General features: G+C 38.7%; 1 protein-coding gene across 2 annotated transcripts in view; it reads left to right on the top strand.

Moving 5' to 3' along the window:
• Positions 1-19,701, top strand: part of LOC133630939 (ephrin type-B receptor 1-B-like) — a 341,365-nt gene that overhangs the window by 203,787 nt on the left and 117,877 nt on the right. For both annotated transcript variants that reach the window (XR_009821371.1, XM_062022818.1), the window contains exon 5: positions 2,496-2,620. Coding sequence is in view for 1 of the 2 variants with exons in the window: in XM_062022818.1 (XP_061878802.1) it covers positions 2,496-2,620 (125 nt within the window). In the remaining variant the exon portion in view is untranslated. The remainder of the gene's footprint in view (positions 1-2,495; positions 2,621-19,701) is intronic.

The raw sequence follows: 19,701 nt of genomic DNA, 5'->3' as shown, positions 1-19,701 counted from the left end.
AGCTCATCTGACCAATCTTGCCTGCTATGTTCATGACATCTATGGTGAGTCTGTGACATTTAGGAACCTGACAACCTGCCTAGATTTCACAACAAATAGATTAGAAAATGTATTTTTTCTCCCCATACGCAGAGGGTCCATGTTATTTAACTGCCTTGATGCTTCTGTCAGCCGTGACAAGGCAGGCACTGGATCCGAAAATGTCACAAGTGTGACTGTCTGCCAAGAGATAAAGATGGGGTAATTCATTCTGCCGTCCAATATGACACCGTATTTTTCAGGGGAAAAGGAAGAAAATGAGTCCGTAAATCAAAACGTGTGAAAAGAAAACAATTTGAAGTACTTCTTGTTAGAACTATACAACTTAGTTCCTACAGTCCAAGTCAGACAAGGAGATTATATTTGCCACCACCATGACAACACACACACACACACACACACACACACACACACACACACACACACACACACACACACACACACACACACAGTATGGATGACTGCTTCCCTCTGTTCAATAAAGCAGCCCCCAAAGAGTGCAGGCATGATGGAGAGTTGACAGACTAATGGACAACATTTTGGAATGAACTGGAAATTGTAGACTAGTGGGGTTAATCAACAGTCTGCACGTTGTTCACATTAAATTGTTGCAAAACATGTGACGCAGAAAATCTTGTTGAATGTACACTTTGCCTCTTGGCAAATTATACATTTTTCAACTCAATTGTAACTTTTTTTCATTACCATTCCTGGGAAGAGAAATTACAAAAAAAGCTAACCTTAAAGGCCTACTGAAACCCACTACTACCGACCTGATAGTCTGATAGTTTATATATCAAAGATGAAATCTTAACATTGAAACACATGCCAATACGGCCGGGTTAACTTATAAAGTGCAATTTTAATTAATTTCCCGCCACACTTCCGGTTGAAAAACTCCTTTGGATATGATTTATGCGCGCGACGTCACAAAATCCACGGAAGTGGTTGTACCCCATTGACCCGATACAAAAACCTCTTGTTTTCTTCGACAAAATTCCACAGTATTCTGGACATCTGTGTTGGTGAATCTTTTGCAATTTGTTTAATGAACAATGGAGGCTGCAAAGAAGAACGTTGTAGGTGGGATCGATCGGTGTATTAGCGGCTAAGTACAATACTTACAGCAACACAACAAGGACTACTTACCCTGACGCCTAGCCGATGCTTGCCGCCAAACCCACGGATGAAGTCCTTCGTCGCACCGTCGATCGCTGGAACGCAGGTGAGCACGGCTGTTGATGGGAAGATGAGGGCTGGCTGGCGTAGGTGGAGCGCTAATGTTTTTATCATAGTTCTGTGAGGTCCGGTTGCTAAGTTGCTAAATTAGCCTTAGTGTCGTTAGCAACAGCATTGTTAAGCCTTACCAGGCTGATAATTTTTAACCGTGTAGTTACATGTACATGGTTTAATAGTATTGTTGATCTTCTATCTATCCTTCCAGTCAGGGGTTTATTTCTTTTGTTTCTATCTTCATTTGAGAACGATGCTAGCACGTTAGCTCAGTAGCTAAGTGTGTCACCGATGTATTGTCGTGGAGATAAAAGTCACTTTAAATGTCCATTTCGCGTGCTCGACTCTCATTTTCAAGAGGATATAGTATCCGAGGTGCTTTAAAATACAAATCCGTGATCCACAATAGAAAAAGGAGAGAGTGTGGAATCCAATGAGCCAGCTTGTACCTAAGTTACGGTCAGAGCGAAAAAAGATACGTCCATCACTGCCTCTCTAGTCATTCACTGTAACGTTCCTCATCTACGAATCTTCCATCCTCGCTCAAATTAATGGGGTAATCGTCGCTTTGTCGCTCCGAATCTCTCGCTCCATTGTAAACAACGGGGAATTGTGAGGAATACTAGCTCCTGTGACGTCACGCTACTTCCGGTACAGGCAAGGCTTTTTTTATCAGCGAGCAAAAGTTGCGAACTTTATCGTCGATTTTCTCTACTAAATCCTTTCAGCAAAAATATGGCAATATCGCGAAATGATCAAGTATGACACATAGAATGGATCTGCTATTCCCGTTTAAATAAAAAAAATTCATTTCAGTAGGCCTTTAAGGAAACCATTGTAACCATTGTTTTTACTTGTTAAATTAATCAAATGATTGATGTTTAGCATATAAATGCATTTATTATAAATGAAATGATTTATGGTACGACTGACAGAAATGTCATTACATTATTATCTACCCTGCAGTGGTATGTTAATTTTGTGATAACATCATACATTCACTTCCACTTCTAACTTACTCCCGTGGCTCCAATGAATCGTCTGGCGTGCTGCCTTGCACGTGTAATCCAAGCTCCTGCATGGTGGCTGTGTGATTACCGGCCATTTAAAACAGACTGATTGTATCAGACAGTGTTTGTAAAAGTTATAGTACTTCCTGTTACCAGAAAATCCTCTAAAAGGTGGTTTGATCTTTTGTTTTTTGTTTTTTTTTCCCCTTACAGCTCCTTCCATTGTTCCCATCCTGCACCAGATCAGCTCCACCATGAGTAGTTTCACACTATCATGGCCGCAACCAGAGCAGCCCAATGGTATAATACTGGACTATGAGCTTCGTTACTACGAGAAGGTAAGATACTTCATCAAATTTGACTGGGATGTGAGATGTGTCACAGCCCTTTAGTTGACGAGTACTGCATTACATCGCTCTTGATTCAACTAGTCCCCTGAACATGGATCCCTAGTCTGTTTTAATGATCTACTACAAAAACATCAGCCAAAGATCCTCTGAGACTGGAATGCTCTAATGCAGGGCTAGTCAACTGGAAGCCCATGGTCCAAAGCCGTCAAGCCGGAAAGACACCATAATGGCCCCGAGTTCAGTTCAAAACTTGAGAGACAAACACTTTTGCAGAAAATTCCTAAAAACACTAGAGTGATCCTGTTGTATAGAGGATCTTGGACCACTGTAAACACATTGGCAGATTCTTGCGTTGACATTAGAACCTTGCTCGTAAACAGAGAACACTGGGGCCACATTGGTTGTTTACATAACTGAGGCCTTCCTCAAGGCACCCCTTTAAGTCCTCTCATTTTGGCAGTTACACGTTTTTTTTCATGATTTATGTCGTTCACGTATTTCAGAGGGGATCTTTGAGCAGCTTTTTTTTTGGAAGGAGGTTCTTAAAAACAGCAGGGTGCTTTTGTAACTCTGACAAAACAAATAGACCAAACCAAAAGTGCACTGTAGAGGACGACGGTTCTTCGGAATGTACACAATAACACTCGTGAAGAGAAAAGTCAGGTCTTTAACTTTTTGGTAATGTGGCCCTTAAAACGATTTAGTTCAATATTGCTGCTCTACTGTTTTGAATTATCTACTACAACAAAACACTGTATTCTGTCGTAGACATCAATGTCAACCAATCTTGTTCTGCTACGGTTCTTCTCTACTCATTGTGTATACTGTCGTGGTCAAAAGTTTACACACACTTGTAAAGAACATAACGTCATGGCTGTCTTGAGTTTCCAATACTTTCTACAACTCTTATTTTTTTGTGATAGAGTGATTGGAGCACATACTTGTTGGTCACAAAAACATTCATGAAGTCTGGTTCTTTTATGAATTTATTATGGGTCTAAAAGCGCCTTATTGCAGTGAAACTTGCCAACAAACATGTAACCAAATATTAACATTGCTGTATGTATACTTTTGACCCAGCAGATTTGGTCACATTTTCAGTAGACCCATAATAAATTCATAAAAGAACCAAACTTCATGAATGTTTTTTGTGACCAACAAGTATGTGCTCCAATCACCCTATCACAAAAAAATAAGAGTTGTAGAAATGATTGGAAACTCAAGACAGCCATGACATTACGTCCTTCACAAGTGTATGTAAACTTTTGACCACGACTGTATATGTCAGTCAAATCAGCTTATCAGCACATAAAGCTTACAGCAGGGATGTCAAACATGCAGCCCGTGGGCCGGATCAGGCCCGCTAACTGGTTTAATCCGGCTAGCGAGATTAGTTAGCTACCGTATTTTTCGGAGTATAAATCGCACCGGAGTATAAGTCGCACCTGCCAAAAATGCATAATAAAGAAGGAAAAAAACATCTATAAGTCGCACTGGAGTATAAGTCGCATTTTTTGGGGAAATGTATTTGATAAAACCCAACACCAAGAATAGACATTTGAAAGGCAATTTAAAATAAATAAAGAATAGTGAACAACAGGCTGAATAAGTGTACGTTATATGACGCATAAATAACCAACTGAGAACGTGCCTGGTATGTTAACGTAACATATTATTGTAAGAGTCATTCAAATAACTATAACATATAGAACATGCTATACGTTTACCAAACAATCTGTCACTCCTAATCGCTAAATCCCATGAAATCTTATACGTCTAGTCTCTTACATGAATGAGCTAAGTAATATTATTTGATATTTTACGGTAATGTGTTAATAATTCCACACATAAGTCGCTCCTGAGTACAAGTCGCACCACCGGCCAAACTATGAAAAAAACTGCAACTTATAGTCCGAAAAATACGGTAAGTGGAAATGAGCTTTATTTTTAAATGAAAGGAACTGCTGCTGTTAATGTGTCCACTGGATGTACCAATAGCAATTCTGTTAGCCAAGCTAATGGTTTATACGCAAGCCGAGAAAGCAAGAGGTACACAGTAAAGTGGGGCTGCGGCTCCTCCTCCTCGACCCAATGTAAATTCTGCCATTTGACGTATTTTTCTTTGAACACCTCGTGCTTTGACAAAATGTTTCTGTGCAAAAAGCGAAAAGTGGAAGCAGAGTGTTCCAAAAAAAATAATCATCCTCCTATTTTTTCGCTAAAGTGTATGGGAAACTACATATCTTTGTGAGCAAGTTTTCTCTGTAATGAGCATCAATAAAACTATGCTATGATATATATATATATATATATATATATATATATATATATATATATATATATATACACAGTGTTGGGTTAGTTACTGGAAACCAGTAACTAGTTACAGTTACTTTAGTTACTTTATTTCAAAAGTAACTCAGTTACTTACACCAAAAAGTAATGCGTTACTGTGAAAAGTAACTATTAGGTACCGTATTTCCTTGAATAGCTGCAGGGGCGCTAATTAAAGGCCTACTGAAACCCACTACTACCGACCACACAGTCTGATAGTTTATATATCAATGATGAAATCTTAACATTGCAACACATGCCAATACGGCCGGGTAAACTTATAAAGTGCAATTTTAAAATTCCCGCCACACTTCCGGTTGAAAAAGCCTTCTGAGGATGAGTATGCGCGTGACGTCAATCATTGAACCGGAAGTATTGGTACCCCATTGAATACAATACAAAAAAGCTCTGTTTTCATTTCATAATTCCACAGTATTCTGGACATCTGTGTTGGTGAATATTTTGCAATTTGTTTAATGAACAATGGAGGCTGCAAAGAAGAACGTTGTAGGTGGGATCGGTGTATTAGCGGCGGCTGTAGCAACACAACAAGGATTACTCACTTGGATAGCAGATGCGCTAGCCGATGCTAGCCAATGCTAGCCGATGCTAACCGGCCACCGCACGGATGATCGGGGGAAGTCCTTCGTCGTGCCGTCAATCGCTGGAACGCAGGTGAGCACGGGTGTTGATGAGCTGGGCAGATGAGGGCTGGCTGGCGTAGGTGGAGCGCTAATGTTTTTATCATAGCTCTGTGAGGTCCGGTTGCTAAGTTGCTAAGTTAGCCTTAGCGTCGTTAGCAACAGCATTGTTAAGCTTTGCCAGGCTGAGATCTATTAACCGTGTAGTTACATGTACATGGTTTAATACTATTGTTGATCTTCTGTCTATTTCCAGTCAGGGATTTATTTATTTTGTTTCTATCTGCATTTGAGACAGATACTATCACGTTAGCTCGTAGCTATCACGTTAGCTCGTAGCTAATGCTAATGAGCTTCGTCGATGTATTGTCGTGGAGATACAAGTCACTGTTAATGTCCATTTCGCGTTCTGGACTCTCATTTTCAAGAGGATATAGTATCCGAGGTGGTTTAAAATACAAATCCGTGATCCACAATAGAAAAAGGAGAGAGTGTGGAATCCAATGAGCCAGCTTGTACCTGAGTTACGGTCAGAGCGAAAAAAAATATGTATTTCACTGCATTCTAGTCCGTCACTCTAACGTTCCTCGTCCACGAATCTTTCATCCTCGCTCAAATTATTGGGGTAATGGTCCGAATAGCTCTAGCTGCGTTGAAAACAATAGGAAAATATGAGGGAGTGAACAACTGACAACGTCATCACGCTACTTCCGGTAGGGGCAAGGTTTTTTTTATCAGAGACCAAAAGTTGCGAACTTTATCGACGTTGTTCTATACTAAATCCTTTCAGCAAAAATATGGCAATATCGCAAAATGATCAAGTATGACACATAGAATGGATCTGCTATCCCCGTTTGAATAAAAAAAATTCATTTCAGTAGGCCTTTAATTTAAAACCTCCTGTCACTCCGGCGTTTACCGGAAGCCTGCGGAATGGCCGTGCATGCGGTAATTATTTTAAAACCTCTTCTCACTCCGGCGTTTACCAAAAGGAATGCGGTAAATTTAGGCGTGCGCTTTGAGTGTGATGTAAGCATACCATCATGAAAAGCATATTTAATAAAAAAAACGTTATTATGGTCTTACCTGTACTTATAAATGGAGTCCATTTGCAGCTCCTTCTGACCAAAAGCATCGACAACTTGTTTATAGAAGTCTTCCTTATTTTCTTTCTTCAGTTTTAAAAGTCTCTCTGTCACGATGGAGATATTCCTTTAATTATTACCTCCTGCTTCGATTGAAAGTCCAGTTTAGAAAACTGTTTTATTTTAGATACCGGTATGTAATCCTCCATGTTAAAAGTTCAGGCGAGAGAGAAAAAAAGACCATCTGTTGCTGCGTGTTGTCACTTCTTCTGCAGTACCGGAAGTCGCAAGAAGGATCACTAGCGCCCTCTACCACCAGGAGGCGGGAGTCATTTAATGACTCATACCGTATTTGACACACGCAGGTACGGTATATTAATAAAACATAGCTGCTTACTGTTCTTTTTAGCATACCGTACCGGTATTCAATAGCTTGGACCTTAAATCCTACTGAATAACTCTATCTTTTTTCCTTTGTGCGATTGCAAACTACTGAAATCAGCTTCCTCCATTTTGAAAATGAGGACAGGTAAATCGTCACTCGTGACGTAACGAATTTGACCCGGCGGAAGTTCTAGACATATGCTAAATATTTTGCGAAACGAGTTTGACCCGGCGAAAATTATAGACATGCGATAATAAAATTAATATTTTGCGAAACAAATTTGTTTTTGCGTTAATAATGAACCGGCGATAAGGCCAAGCATGCGTTAATTATTTTGAGAAACGAGTTTGACCCGGCAGTAATTCTACACGTGCGAATACTATATTCCCTGCGCCAATTCAAGGAAATACGGTACTTCTTTTTTTCTTCTTTTTTTTTAAGGCTCCCAATAATGCCCTTTTAGCCTTCATGCATACTTGCCAACCCTCCCGTTTTTAGCGGGAGAATCCCGATATTCAGCGCCTCTCCCGACAACCTCCCGACAGAGATTTTCTCCCAACAAACTCCCGGTATTCAGCCGGAGCTGGAGGCAACGCCCCAAAAAAAAAAAGTCTGCCGCAGCTGCGATTGGACCTGACCAGCCTCCGGGTACAAGTACTGGAGTACCAATTGCTTGCCAGGGAAGATCTTCCCCAGGAAGCAAGGATTGACCGGTTTTGGGCCATTCTAGGGAGAGATGGAAGATTCCACACTCTCGTGCATTTGATGAAAGCACTTTTGTGCGTGCCACACAGCAATGCATCATCAGAGAGGGTGTTCAGCATGGTTAGAAAAATAGTGACAGAGAATAGAAAGAGGATGGACAATTCAACCCTTAACAAAGCATTGTACTTTCAAGTACAACAATGAGTAGATCAGTGTTGTGTGTGTGTGTGTGTGTGTGCATGTGTAAATAAATGAACACTAAAATTCAAGTATTTCTTTTATTTATATATATATAATAAAATAAATATATATATATATATATATATATATATATATATATATATATATATATATATATATATATATATATATATATATATATATATATATATATATATATATATATATATATATATATATGAAATACTTGAGTTGGTGAATTCTAGCTGTAAATATACTCTCCTCTTAACCACGCCCCCCGCCCCAACCACGCCCCCACCCCCGACCAAGGCCCCCCACCTCCCGGTATTGGAGGTCTCAAGGTTGGCAAGTATGCCTTCATGTCAGTACTGTTATTGCAGTGGAGAATAATACAATCTGTTGATCAACTTGACATGCATTTGCATCACTGAACTCTGCTAAGCAACGTGGTCTACATAAAACACACAAAGACAAAGATATGTTTCAAAGGGCCAATTTGTTTCTGGCCTGAACAAATTGACAAAACTATTTTAAATAGCTGCAACATAACATACATAAGTAACAAACAGCATAATAACAACATAGCTGTAAACCAAGGAAGACACACACTACATACACAAAGCGTAACCAGGCATTTTTTCCTCAAGGAATTCTGACACAAAATCATGTCTGAAGCCCAGAACACTCTACACATTTCCCCAGTTTTAGTTTAGAGATAAGGAAAGATTGACCTGGCCCACTAGGATCCCTCTTTATGTTTGTGAACTTTATAGTCTATACATTTAGAGTGATGTGATAATCAAACACTCTAGAAGTCTAGAATGAAAGAGTATACAAGAGAATTGACAGCAATGTTCCCTCTAAGGCAGTGGTTCTCAACCTTTTTTCAGTGATGTACCCCCTGTGAACATTTTTTTAATTCAAGTACCCCCTAATCAGAGCAAAGCATTTTTGGCTGAAAAAAAGAGATAAAGAAGTAAAAGACAGCACTATGTCATCAGTTTCTGATTTATTAAATTGTATAACAGTGCAAAATGTTGCTCATTTGTAGTGGTCTTTCTTGAACTATTTGGAAAAAAAGATATAAAAATAACTAAAAACTTGTTGAAAAATAAACAAGTGATTCAATTATAAATTAAGATTTCTACACATAGAAGTAATCATCAACTTAAAGTGCCCTCTTTGGGGATTGTAATAGAGATCCATCTGGATTCATAAACTTAATTCTAAACATTTCTTCACAAAAAAATAAATCTATAACATCAATATTTATGGAACATGTCCACAAAAAATCTAGCTGTCAACACTGAATATTGCATTGTTGCATTGTTGCATTGTACTGAATGGAATAGCCTACTTGATTTGATGTTCAGTTTATGAACTTACATTCATATTTTGTTGAAGTACTATTCAATAAATATATTTATAAAGGATTTTTGAATTGTTGCTATTTTTAGAATATTTTAAAAAAATCTCACGTACCCCTTGGCATATCTTCAAGTACCCCCAGGGGTACACGTACCCCCATTTGAGAACCACTGCTCTAAGGTGCGCGCCTGTGCAATTGCGCACTGCTCAAGTGTCCTCTGCGCACGGCAAATCTATGCCACGCACAAAATCAAATACATTTTCGACACAACACGGACACGACAGAGAAAACATGTTTCATCATCATTGTTCAAATATTGTAACGTCTGTCGAGACGCTTTGAGGACATGAATTCCATCCATCACTTTACTGAGCAAAACTTTTTATTGTCGGCCATAAACACATCACCAAAACATTAGTAAAAAAAATGATATCTAGCAAAACTGGTCATTGTCTGCAGTACAAACCAGAGCAAAAGCAACTTTGTTATATCAACAGCAGCCGCTCGCTCTTTCTCACTTGCGCCAACACATGCACATATGGCACTTAGCCAGTGATGCGTTTACAGCCACACAAAAAGTCGGACAACTCCACCCCCTCACATAAAGTGTCATTCCAGGTTGTTACACTATGATTTTCCAATCAAATGTGTGCTTATTCTAGTGTCACTTATTAGGAATCTTAATTTATAAATATTAAGAGAATAAGCGGTAGAAAATGGATGGATGGATGGAATCATGAAATGCTGTTAGTATATTGAATAAATACTAATACAAATTAATTTTTTACAAACAGGAAGTTGCAGGAATGTACACATGATCCCCTGCTTACATCTCATTGTGCAACATGTGAATGTTTTAATGGGAACTAAATGCAATGTCTGAAAGGGGTACAAATTATTTCCAAAGCAGGACCTCCACCCAGACAAACAATACAAGTACACAGTTCATGAAAAACAATATTTTTTGTTATTGTCATTGTAAGTGCACCTAAACACTTATATTAGAAATGGAAATGACTGCTGTCATTTGATTATAATAATAAGAGAATGTTGTCTGTCTATCTGTGTTGGCCCTGCGATGAGGTGGGGACTTGTCCAGGGTGTACACCGCCTTCCGCCCGAATGCAGCTGAGATAGGCTCCAGCGACCCCGAAAGGGACAAGCGGTAGAAAATGGATGGATGGATGGAGATTGAACTTGTTATTTAGTCAGGTTTGGGACAGGTGTGCTGCTGGTGTATAGCCACAGTGTGCACGTCTGATGTCGCTCACATGGGCTCCACTGAATGCTCAGGGAGTTTTTGCGTTTGCTCACACACATGAAAAATTAGAGGGAACATTGATTGACAGAGTGTGTACCTTCAGTGCTGAATGATGAGCAGAAGCAGAATTTAATCCTGAAGTGGTGGTGGTGGAGGTGTAGTGGCATTGGAGTCTCTGTCTCTCTTTACTAGCTTCGTCGAAGCATGTTGCTTATGTAGCTTGTTTCAGCAGATTTGAATTACTGTTTTGGGCAGTAGATGGGATCTTTGTCCAAAGCACAATTTACATTTAACTAAAATGTTATTTACTTTGTGCTCGACAAAAGAAAAGTAGTGAAAATATCTCCATGTTAACAAACTCGACTTCTGGCTCCGCCATGATCAGACACGCCCGTAGGGATGTTAGAATTTTAAGGTCTGTTGGTAGTGCATTCCACTTTGTGGTGGCAAAATAGTAGAATACATTTTTTCCCATTAGAGTCTTGAATTCGGGGGGGACGAGGTCTGAGGAACTCCCTCTCGTGTAGTACCTGTGAGCATCACTTACTCTGGTAAAATAGTTGGACAGGTACTTGAGGACAGTTTTTCTGAGTACTTTGAATACCCGGCACATTGCAATTCGGTGTACGCTTTCCTCAACTCTAACCCATCCCAATTTGGTAAAGTGGGCTTGAGTTAGGTGAGTCCTGTATGGGAGGTTGAGCAGGAGTCTCACCAGCTTGTTTTGGGAAGTTTGCAGTTTTGTTTTTAGTGGCTTGGGGATACTGGTGAACCATGAGGTGCAGGCGTAGTCAAAATGACACTGTATGAGGGAAAACTAAAAGATGCCAGGTTTCAAGATATAAACAATTGGTGAGCCCACAGAGAATGTTGCACGAGACACCAAACATTGATATAGTTTTGTGAAAATGATTGTCTTCTGTGGAAATTCAGAGAAAGTGAACAGTGTGTGTTTTACTGCAATACTGCCAGTCTCTTAAATTCAGAATCAGAAATACTTTTATCAATCCCTGAGGGGAAATTCAGACTTCTTTTTTTTTTCATACCTTTGGTTCGTTGAAATTACTCAAACATCGCACAGCTTCTTTTTTTCTATCAATATACGATGATGCTTACAAGTCAGAGAGTAACTCAACCCTCTTGAATAGTTTCTACCTCAGTTTGTATGCTTTGTTGACTCAGCACAGGATTAATATGTGGAAATGACAAATACCTAGAACAGCTTTTCTTTATTATTTATTCTGTATTTTGTTCAATCCCAGATAGGCTCTGACTCACAGTTGAATGGCTTTGTAGATACACTGAGACAAAGTCTAAGTTCATTGTGTTGTTCATGGTGCTTTTACAGCTGCACCATTTCCTCATCATTTTCAACTAACTTGAAGTGTTTTGTCAAGAGCATTATTTGTAATGTTTACATTTTCGGAATGTGCTTGTTCTATTTTGGGCAAAAGTGAAACAAAGAAAACAATCTTTTTTTCTTGTCATATTTTTAAGTTATTATACCATGATTTTACAAGTTTGGCCTGCGTGGGAATATATTTTTTCTCCATGCCTCCCCCGAGTTAAAATGAGTTGGACAGCCCTTGCTTACAGTATCATGGAGGGGTTAAAGGTCAGGTACGTCCCCATCAAATCACTGCCATCGGTGCATGTCCTGCATCATCACATCAACTACATATCTTAGCTGATATCTGCAAGCGGTGTCTCCAATGTATATAATATGTGCTACCCTTTTGTTTACTGCATCTCTCCCACTGTTATTGGCTTTCTTCTGGAGATGAAGCAAATATGTTGACCTGTGCTTTCCCCTGCTGTGAAAATGCATTGCGTCTGAGGGGTGAATCACATCGATCTGTCTGTTCACACACACACACACACGCACACACACACACACACTGGCTTTATTAAGTCGCCAGCCCAACCCTACAGAGTCTTTGCTGCTTCTGTATTGACCCGCAGCCTTTTCCCATGGCTTTGGATAGAACGATACCAAGAGATCAGAGCCTCTTTCTTTTTATTTTTTTTATTTTATTTGGCCTCCTAAAGCTAATCGATAGGTGGTGCCATGTTGGTCATGCACTATTGCCTTTTACGAAATTGGATGAGTTTCCCTCATCCTCAGCTTCCTGAATAATATATATGAAGCAATAGAGCCTACGTATCAAACTCCTAGCCCGTGGGCCAGATCCGGCCCGGGGAGGTGATCATCATGCATTTAAAAGGGTCGTATTGTGCAAAACCAACTTTTCTTACCTGTTGGCCCCTCTTTTTTGGGTATTTTGGGATCAACGCAACACCCCAAATTTGTATCTAAACCATGGAAGCATGGTGGGGCTATGAATAAAAAACGTTGCCTCTTTCCAAACGAGCCGTTTGACATTTGGGACTTTAGTGACATCTTTACCTTAGTTACGTCAGAGGTTTACCCAAAGAACTTTGCGTAACTTGGTTTTTTTTATTTAGTTATAGTCTCAAGTAGGGTTGTACGGTATACCGGTACTAGTATAGTACCGCGATACTAATGAATCATATTTGGTACTATACCGCCTCTAAAAAGTACTGGTTCCCATAACATGAGGACTTAAATTATGACCATTGTATGATCCTGTAACTACTTGGTATCGGATCGATACCTAAATGTGTGGTATCATCCAAAACTAATGTAATGTATCAAACAACAGAAGAATAAGTGATTATTACATTTTAAGAGAAGTGTAGATAGAACATGTTGAAACAGAAAATAAGCAGATATTAACAGTAAATGAACAAGTAGATTAATAATCATTTTTTACTGTTTGTCCCTCATAATGTTGACAAAATAATAGAATGATAAATGACACAATATGTTACTAACTACTAAAAGACAAGTTGTCTAGTATTTTCACTATTATATTTAAGGACAAAATTGTTCTTGGATTGCAATAATAAACATATGTTTAATGTACCCTAAGATTTGTTGTTAAAATAAAGACAATAATGCCATTTTTTGTGGTCCCCTTTATTTAGAAAAGTATCTAAATACATTTTGGTACCGATACCAAAATATTGGTATCGGGACAACCCTAGTCTAAAGTATGATCCTGTAACTACTTGGTATCGGATCGATACCTAAATGTGTGGTATCATCCAAAACTAATGTAAAGTATCAAACAACAGAAGAATAAGTGATTATTACATTTTAAGAGAAGTGTAGATAGAACATGTTGAAACAGAAAATAAGCAGATATTAACAGTAAATGAACAAGTAGATTAATAATCATTTTTTACTGTTTGTCCCTCATAATGTTGACAAAATAATAGAATGATAAATGACACAATATGTTACTAACTACTAAAAGACAAGTTGTCTAGTATGTTCACTATTATATTTAAGGACAAAATTGTTCTTGGATTGCAATAATAAACATATGTTTAATGTACCCTAAGATTTTTTGTTAAAATAAAGACAATAATGCCATTTTTTGGTATCGATACCAAAATATTGGTATCGGGACAACCCTAGTCAAAAGTTTCAATCATTACGTTTCTTCTTGTTCTCTCTCTTCTTGTTGTGGAGCAGACTGGTTTGTATCCACCACTGTTGCCATTTCTAATTAAAAAAAATTGCGTATAGTTCAAAGTTCGAACTAATATCTGTCAGGAGACTCGATATGGAAGCGCTAAAAACTACAACATGGCTAATGTTGGGGAACGGCGTGGCTCTGGCCTTGCTTGGCCTGTCAATCTGTGTGTGTGAATGTGGAAAAAGCGCTTTGAGTACCTTGAAGGTAAAAAAGTGCTATACAAGTAAAACCCATTTACCATTAACATTGAAGACACTGTCAAAGAGGGCTTGGCCTGTAAGAGGGCTTCAGCTTGTTAAATAAGACCGCCCACAAAAGTGCTTTCTGAAGAAATAGTCAGAAAGCGACTCAAAGATGGTCTGTAAAACAAGATCCATGCACAATTTGGACCAAAGCATCGCCATTACATATTATGTAGACCACAATGAGGTGTTTTAAATGTAGATCAAATTATAAATAATCAAGTAACACTATCTCATATACATGTACTGTTAAACACTGTGGTATTACAGTCGCTAGGACACATTTCCCAATACTTAGGTCACATTTTCAAAACTCTTCACACAGTGAGCACAACAGAAGTATAAATGGGATAGACTGAGGATCAATTATCATTGCTGAGGCACAAAATGCATTCAATGACTACATCTTTCAAATGACATTAATTATGTTCTCACTTCGACACAACAACCGCCAAAACTCTGTGTACTTACAGGCCAATTTGTACATGCTTACATACTGTTTTCAAAACTGTTAAACTTAAGTTCAAAACAATAACATAATAAAAACTTGAATGAGACAGCAATTTGCTACAATTCTACAGTAATATTTTATTGAAATATATTTCAAATCGTAAAATTAGATGCAATAAAAACAATTGGACAATTCCACCATCCACATGATCAAATGTCCCTCCTGGACGCAATGAATGCTGGATGCTTGGACATATCAGCAGACGATTGCCAGGGATGGATCAGAAGATTCTTTCCTAGGTGTATTGCCCTAGATGACATAAGATGTGATGTGGATGACAACCTGTGACTGAGTAGATTAGCATTACTATTGTATCTGTATCAGTGGAAGGTGTGTACACAAATTATTGTATTTTGGAATTACTCAGTGCAAAAAATTTAATAAAATACATCAAATATATTGAAGCATTCTGCATCACGTCTGATTTATTCCAGTAACATATATTTTGATGTGAATTATAAACAGGGATGTCCTTGTTTTACACAAGAAAATATTGTCAAATGCTACCTGTTGTTAGTGTTTTTTTAGGTCATTGTTTTGTGAGTGAAAAAGCGTGTTTGTTGTCTGTCAACCTTTGTTAGTGTTCTGGAAGAGCGAGTTGATTTGAGACATGTATGGAGTGATTTGCTAGTTTTAGTGCATTTTGAAAGTGAAATGAACTGATGTGACGAGCTGAAAGTTCCTTTGGAGAACTGTGTGAAGAGTTTTGAAAAAGTGACCTGAAGTTTTGGGAAATGTGTCCTAGCGGCTGTAAAAAACTGTAAGTAGAAATATATATATATATATATATATATATATTATATATATATATGTATGTGTATATTCTTTAAACAATTAACATTTATTGGCACATTTGAACACACAAAAGTACAAAACATTTGTATCATTGAGTACCGATATCGATTCCCAGGTACCGGGATTTGGTACCATATCCATTCAAATGTGAAAGGTACACCACTCCTGCTATTATAGTAATACTCAGAGTAATATGTCATTACAAATGCATTCCTATACAAATCAGTTAGTATTATTCTACATTACAGATCATTGGAGTCATCGTGCAGCATTAGAGATCAATACATCATGGAGCAATACCTGCATGTAAATACACATCCCACAACAAAACAAACAAGTATTTCTCTAATCGGTACTAATGACATTGTTTACTAAGCAGTCAGTTGACTGTATACTGAATGTAGTAGCAAGACGTGTACTAGTGTTAATATTTCCCCAAACTGAAATAAAAGATCCAGTCCAGCAGTCAAGATGGTTTATATGCCGCCTCGGTGTATAAAGGAATGATGGCGTGATGTGATAGCAATGACCCCAAAAGGACATCCTCCTCCTCAACCACCTTATCATTGTACAGCTCAGCATGCTGTAAATTGAGCAGAAGGCTGAAATAAATTAAAGGTTCGTGAGAGGAAAAAGTGGAAACCTGTGCTCTTCCTTCCATTCTGCCCTCCACCTTCACTCTTATTTTCCTCTGAAATTTTGGGGAGGGTGGAAATAACGCAGCATAGCGAAGGTCAAGCCCTCCATTAAGCCTGGAGCAGAGCAGCCACTCGCTACGGTCACACATGCTGCTGTCTGTGTGTGTGTGTGTGTGTGTGTGTGTGTGTGTGTGTGTGTGTGTGTGTGTGTGTGTGTGTGTGTGTGTGTGTGTGTGTGTGTGTGTGTGTGTGTGTGTGTGTTCTTGTATTTCTTCCCTTCCTGAGACACCAAGAAGGAAAAGTATATTCCATATGAGGAGGTGTGAACAAGTGATGACATAAATCATGGTCCCAATAACATTGCATCTAATAGAGACTGTCTCATTTGCACCCCTGGTGGTGAAATCTATAAAAATGTGGGTAGTCCCAAAAAGGAGGGATTTTTCAAATTGCGACTGTGTGTCGCTTTTAAAAGTGCTCCCCCTCTGGTCAACATATGTAATAACAAGTGTGTGTAAGAAATTTAAATGCGCCCCCTTTGGCCAAAATTAATTTTAAAAAATTGAATAAATATGTATACAGAGACATACTGTAATAACTTGAAGTAAATAAGGAAGATTAAAAACCAATTGCAAACAAACAATTAAAAAAACTAACTAAAAGCAGTCTTTTTCTCACAATGTGTCGACTTTAAAAAAAAATAAAATTAGGAACAATTTCTCATATTCTTTCTGTTTCTGTAATATTGCAATATTTTCTCGTAAAAGTATTACTTTTTTATGTAAAATTATTATTTGTCATATAAAATTCAGACTTTTATCACAATATTGCCAATTTTTTGTTGTTGTAAAATAGTGACATTTTTGGAGTAAAATTATGACTTCTGTCATAATTTTGCCAAGTAAAATTTTGAGTATTATAATATTGCCAACATTTTTAATTTTTCTGATAAAATTGTGACTTTTGTCAAGTAAAATTACGACTATTTTCATAAAATTGCCAACATTTTAAGCTTTTCTTGTAAAATTGCGACTGTTACTGAGTAAAATTCCAACTTTTATCATAAGATTGCACAACTGTTCAGTTTTACTTGTAAAATTTTGACTTGTGTTGAGTAAAATGACGACTTTTATTATAATACTGCCAAAATTCTAAGTTTTTCCTGTGAAACTGTGACATTTTTCTTGTGAAATTCCAACTCATTTTTCACAACTAAAGCTAAATACTACTCAAATCTCATCCGCCTCAACAAAAACGATCCTAAATTTCTGTTTAGTACAGTAGCATCGCTAACCCAACAAGGGACTCCTCCCAGTAGCTCCACCCACTCGGCAGATGATTTTATGAATTTCTTTAATAAGAAAATTGAACTCATTAGAAAGGAGATTAAAGACAACGCATCCCAGCTACAACTGGGCTCTATTAACACAAATACGACTGTATATACGACGGACATTGCCCTCCAAAATAGTCTCTCTATTTTTGATGAAATAACATTAGAGGAATTATTACAGCGTGTAAGTGGGATAAAACAAACAACATGTTTACTTGACCCACTTCCTGGGAAACTTATCAAGGAACTGTTTGTATTATTAGGTCCATCAGTGTTAAATATTATAAACTTATCACTTTCCTCCGGCACTGTTCCCCTAGCATTCAAAAAAGCGGTTATTCATCCTCTGCTCAAAAGACCTAACCTCGATCCTGACCTCATGGTAAACTACCGACCGGTCTCCCACCTTCCGTTTATTTCCAAAATTCTCGAAAAAACTGTTGCACAGCAGCTAAATGAACACTTAGTGACTAACAATCTCTGTGAACCTTTTCAATCCGGTTTCAGGGCAAATCACTCTACGGAGACAGCCCTCGCAAAAATGACTAATGATCTATTGCTAACGATGGATTCTGATGCGTCATCTATGTTGCTGCTTCTTGATCTTAGCGCCGCTTTCGATAGCGTCGATCATAATATTTTATTAGAGCGTATCAAAACACGTATTGGTATGTCAGACTTAGCCTTGTCTTGGTTTAACTCTTATCTTACTGACAGGATGCAGTGCGTCTCCCATAACAATGTGACCTCGGACTATGTCAAGGTAACGTGCGGAGTTCCCCAGGGTTCGGTTCTTGGCCCTGCACTCTTTAGTATTTACATGCTGCCGCTGGGTGACATCATACGCAAGTACGGTGTTAGCTTTCACTGTTATGCTGATGACACTCAACTCTACATGCCCCTAAAGCTGACCAACACGCCGGACTGTAGTCAGCTGGAGGCGTGTCTTAATGAAATTAAACAATGGATGTCCGCTAACTTTTTGCAACTCAACGCTAAGAAAACGGAAATGCTGATTATCGGTCCTGCTAGACACCAACATCTATTTAATAATACCACCTTAACATTTGACAACCAAACAATTAAACAAGGAGACTCGGTAAATAATCTGGGTATTATCTTCGACCCAACTCTCTCGTTTGAGTCACACATTAAGAGTGTTACTAAAACGGCCTTCTTTCATCTCCGTAATATCGCTAAAATTCGTTCCATCTTGTCCACTAGCGACGCTGAGATCATTATTCATGCGTTCGTTACGTCTCGTCTCGATTACTGTAACGTATTATTTTCGGGCCTCCCTATGTCTAGCATTAAAAGATTACAGTTGGTACAAAATGCGGCTGCAAGGCTTTTGACAAAAACAAGAAAGTTTGATCATATTACGCCTATACTGGCTCACTTGCACTGGCTTCCTGTGCACTTAAGATGCGACTTTAAGGTTTTACTACTTACGTATAAAATATTACACGGTTTAGCTCCAGCCTATCTCGCCGATTGTATTGTACCATATGTCCCGACAAGAAATCTGCGTTCAAAGAACTCCGGCTTATTAGTGATTCCCAGAGCCAAAAAAAAGTCTGCGGGCTATAGAGCGTTTTCTATTCGGGCTCCAGTACTCTGGAATGCCCTCCCGGTAACAGTTAGAGATGCTACCTCAGTAGAAGCATTTAAGTCCCATCTTAAAACTCATTTGTATAATCTAGCCTTTAAATAGACCCCCCCTTTTTTTTTAGACCAGTTGATCTGCCGTTTCTTTTCTTCTCTCCTCTTCTCCCCTGTCCCTTGCGAGGGGGAGTTGCATAGGTCCGGTGGCCATGGATGAAGTGCTGGCTGTCCAGAGCCGGGACCCCGGGTGGACCACTAGCCTGTGCATCGGTTGGGGACATCTCTGCGCTGCTGACCCGTCTCCGCTCGGGATGGTTTCCTGTTGGCCCCGCTGTGGACTGGACTCCCGCTGATGTGTTGGATCCACTGTGGACTGGACTTTCACAATGTTATGTCAG

The sequence above is a fragment of the Entelurus aequoreus genome, linkage group LG16 (genome assembly GCF_033978785.1).
Source record: "Entelurus aequoreus isolate RoL-2023_Sb linkage group LG16, RoL_Eaeq_v1.1, whole genome shotgun sequence".
Taxonomy (NCBI): domain Eukaryota; kingdom Metazoa; phylum Chordata; class Actinopteri; order Syngnathiformes; family Syngnathidae; genus Entelurus; species Entelurus aequoreus.
Note: the sequence above shows the minus strand (reverse complement) of the source record. Positions and strands in the feature narration are given on the sequence as shown.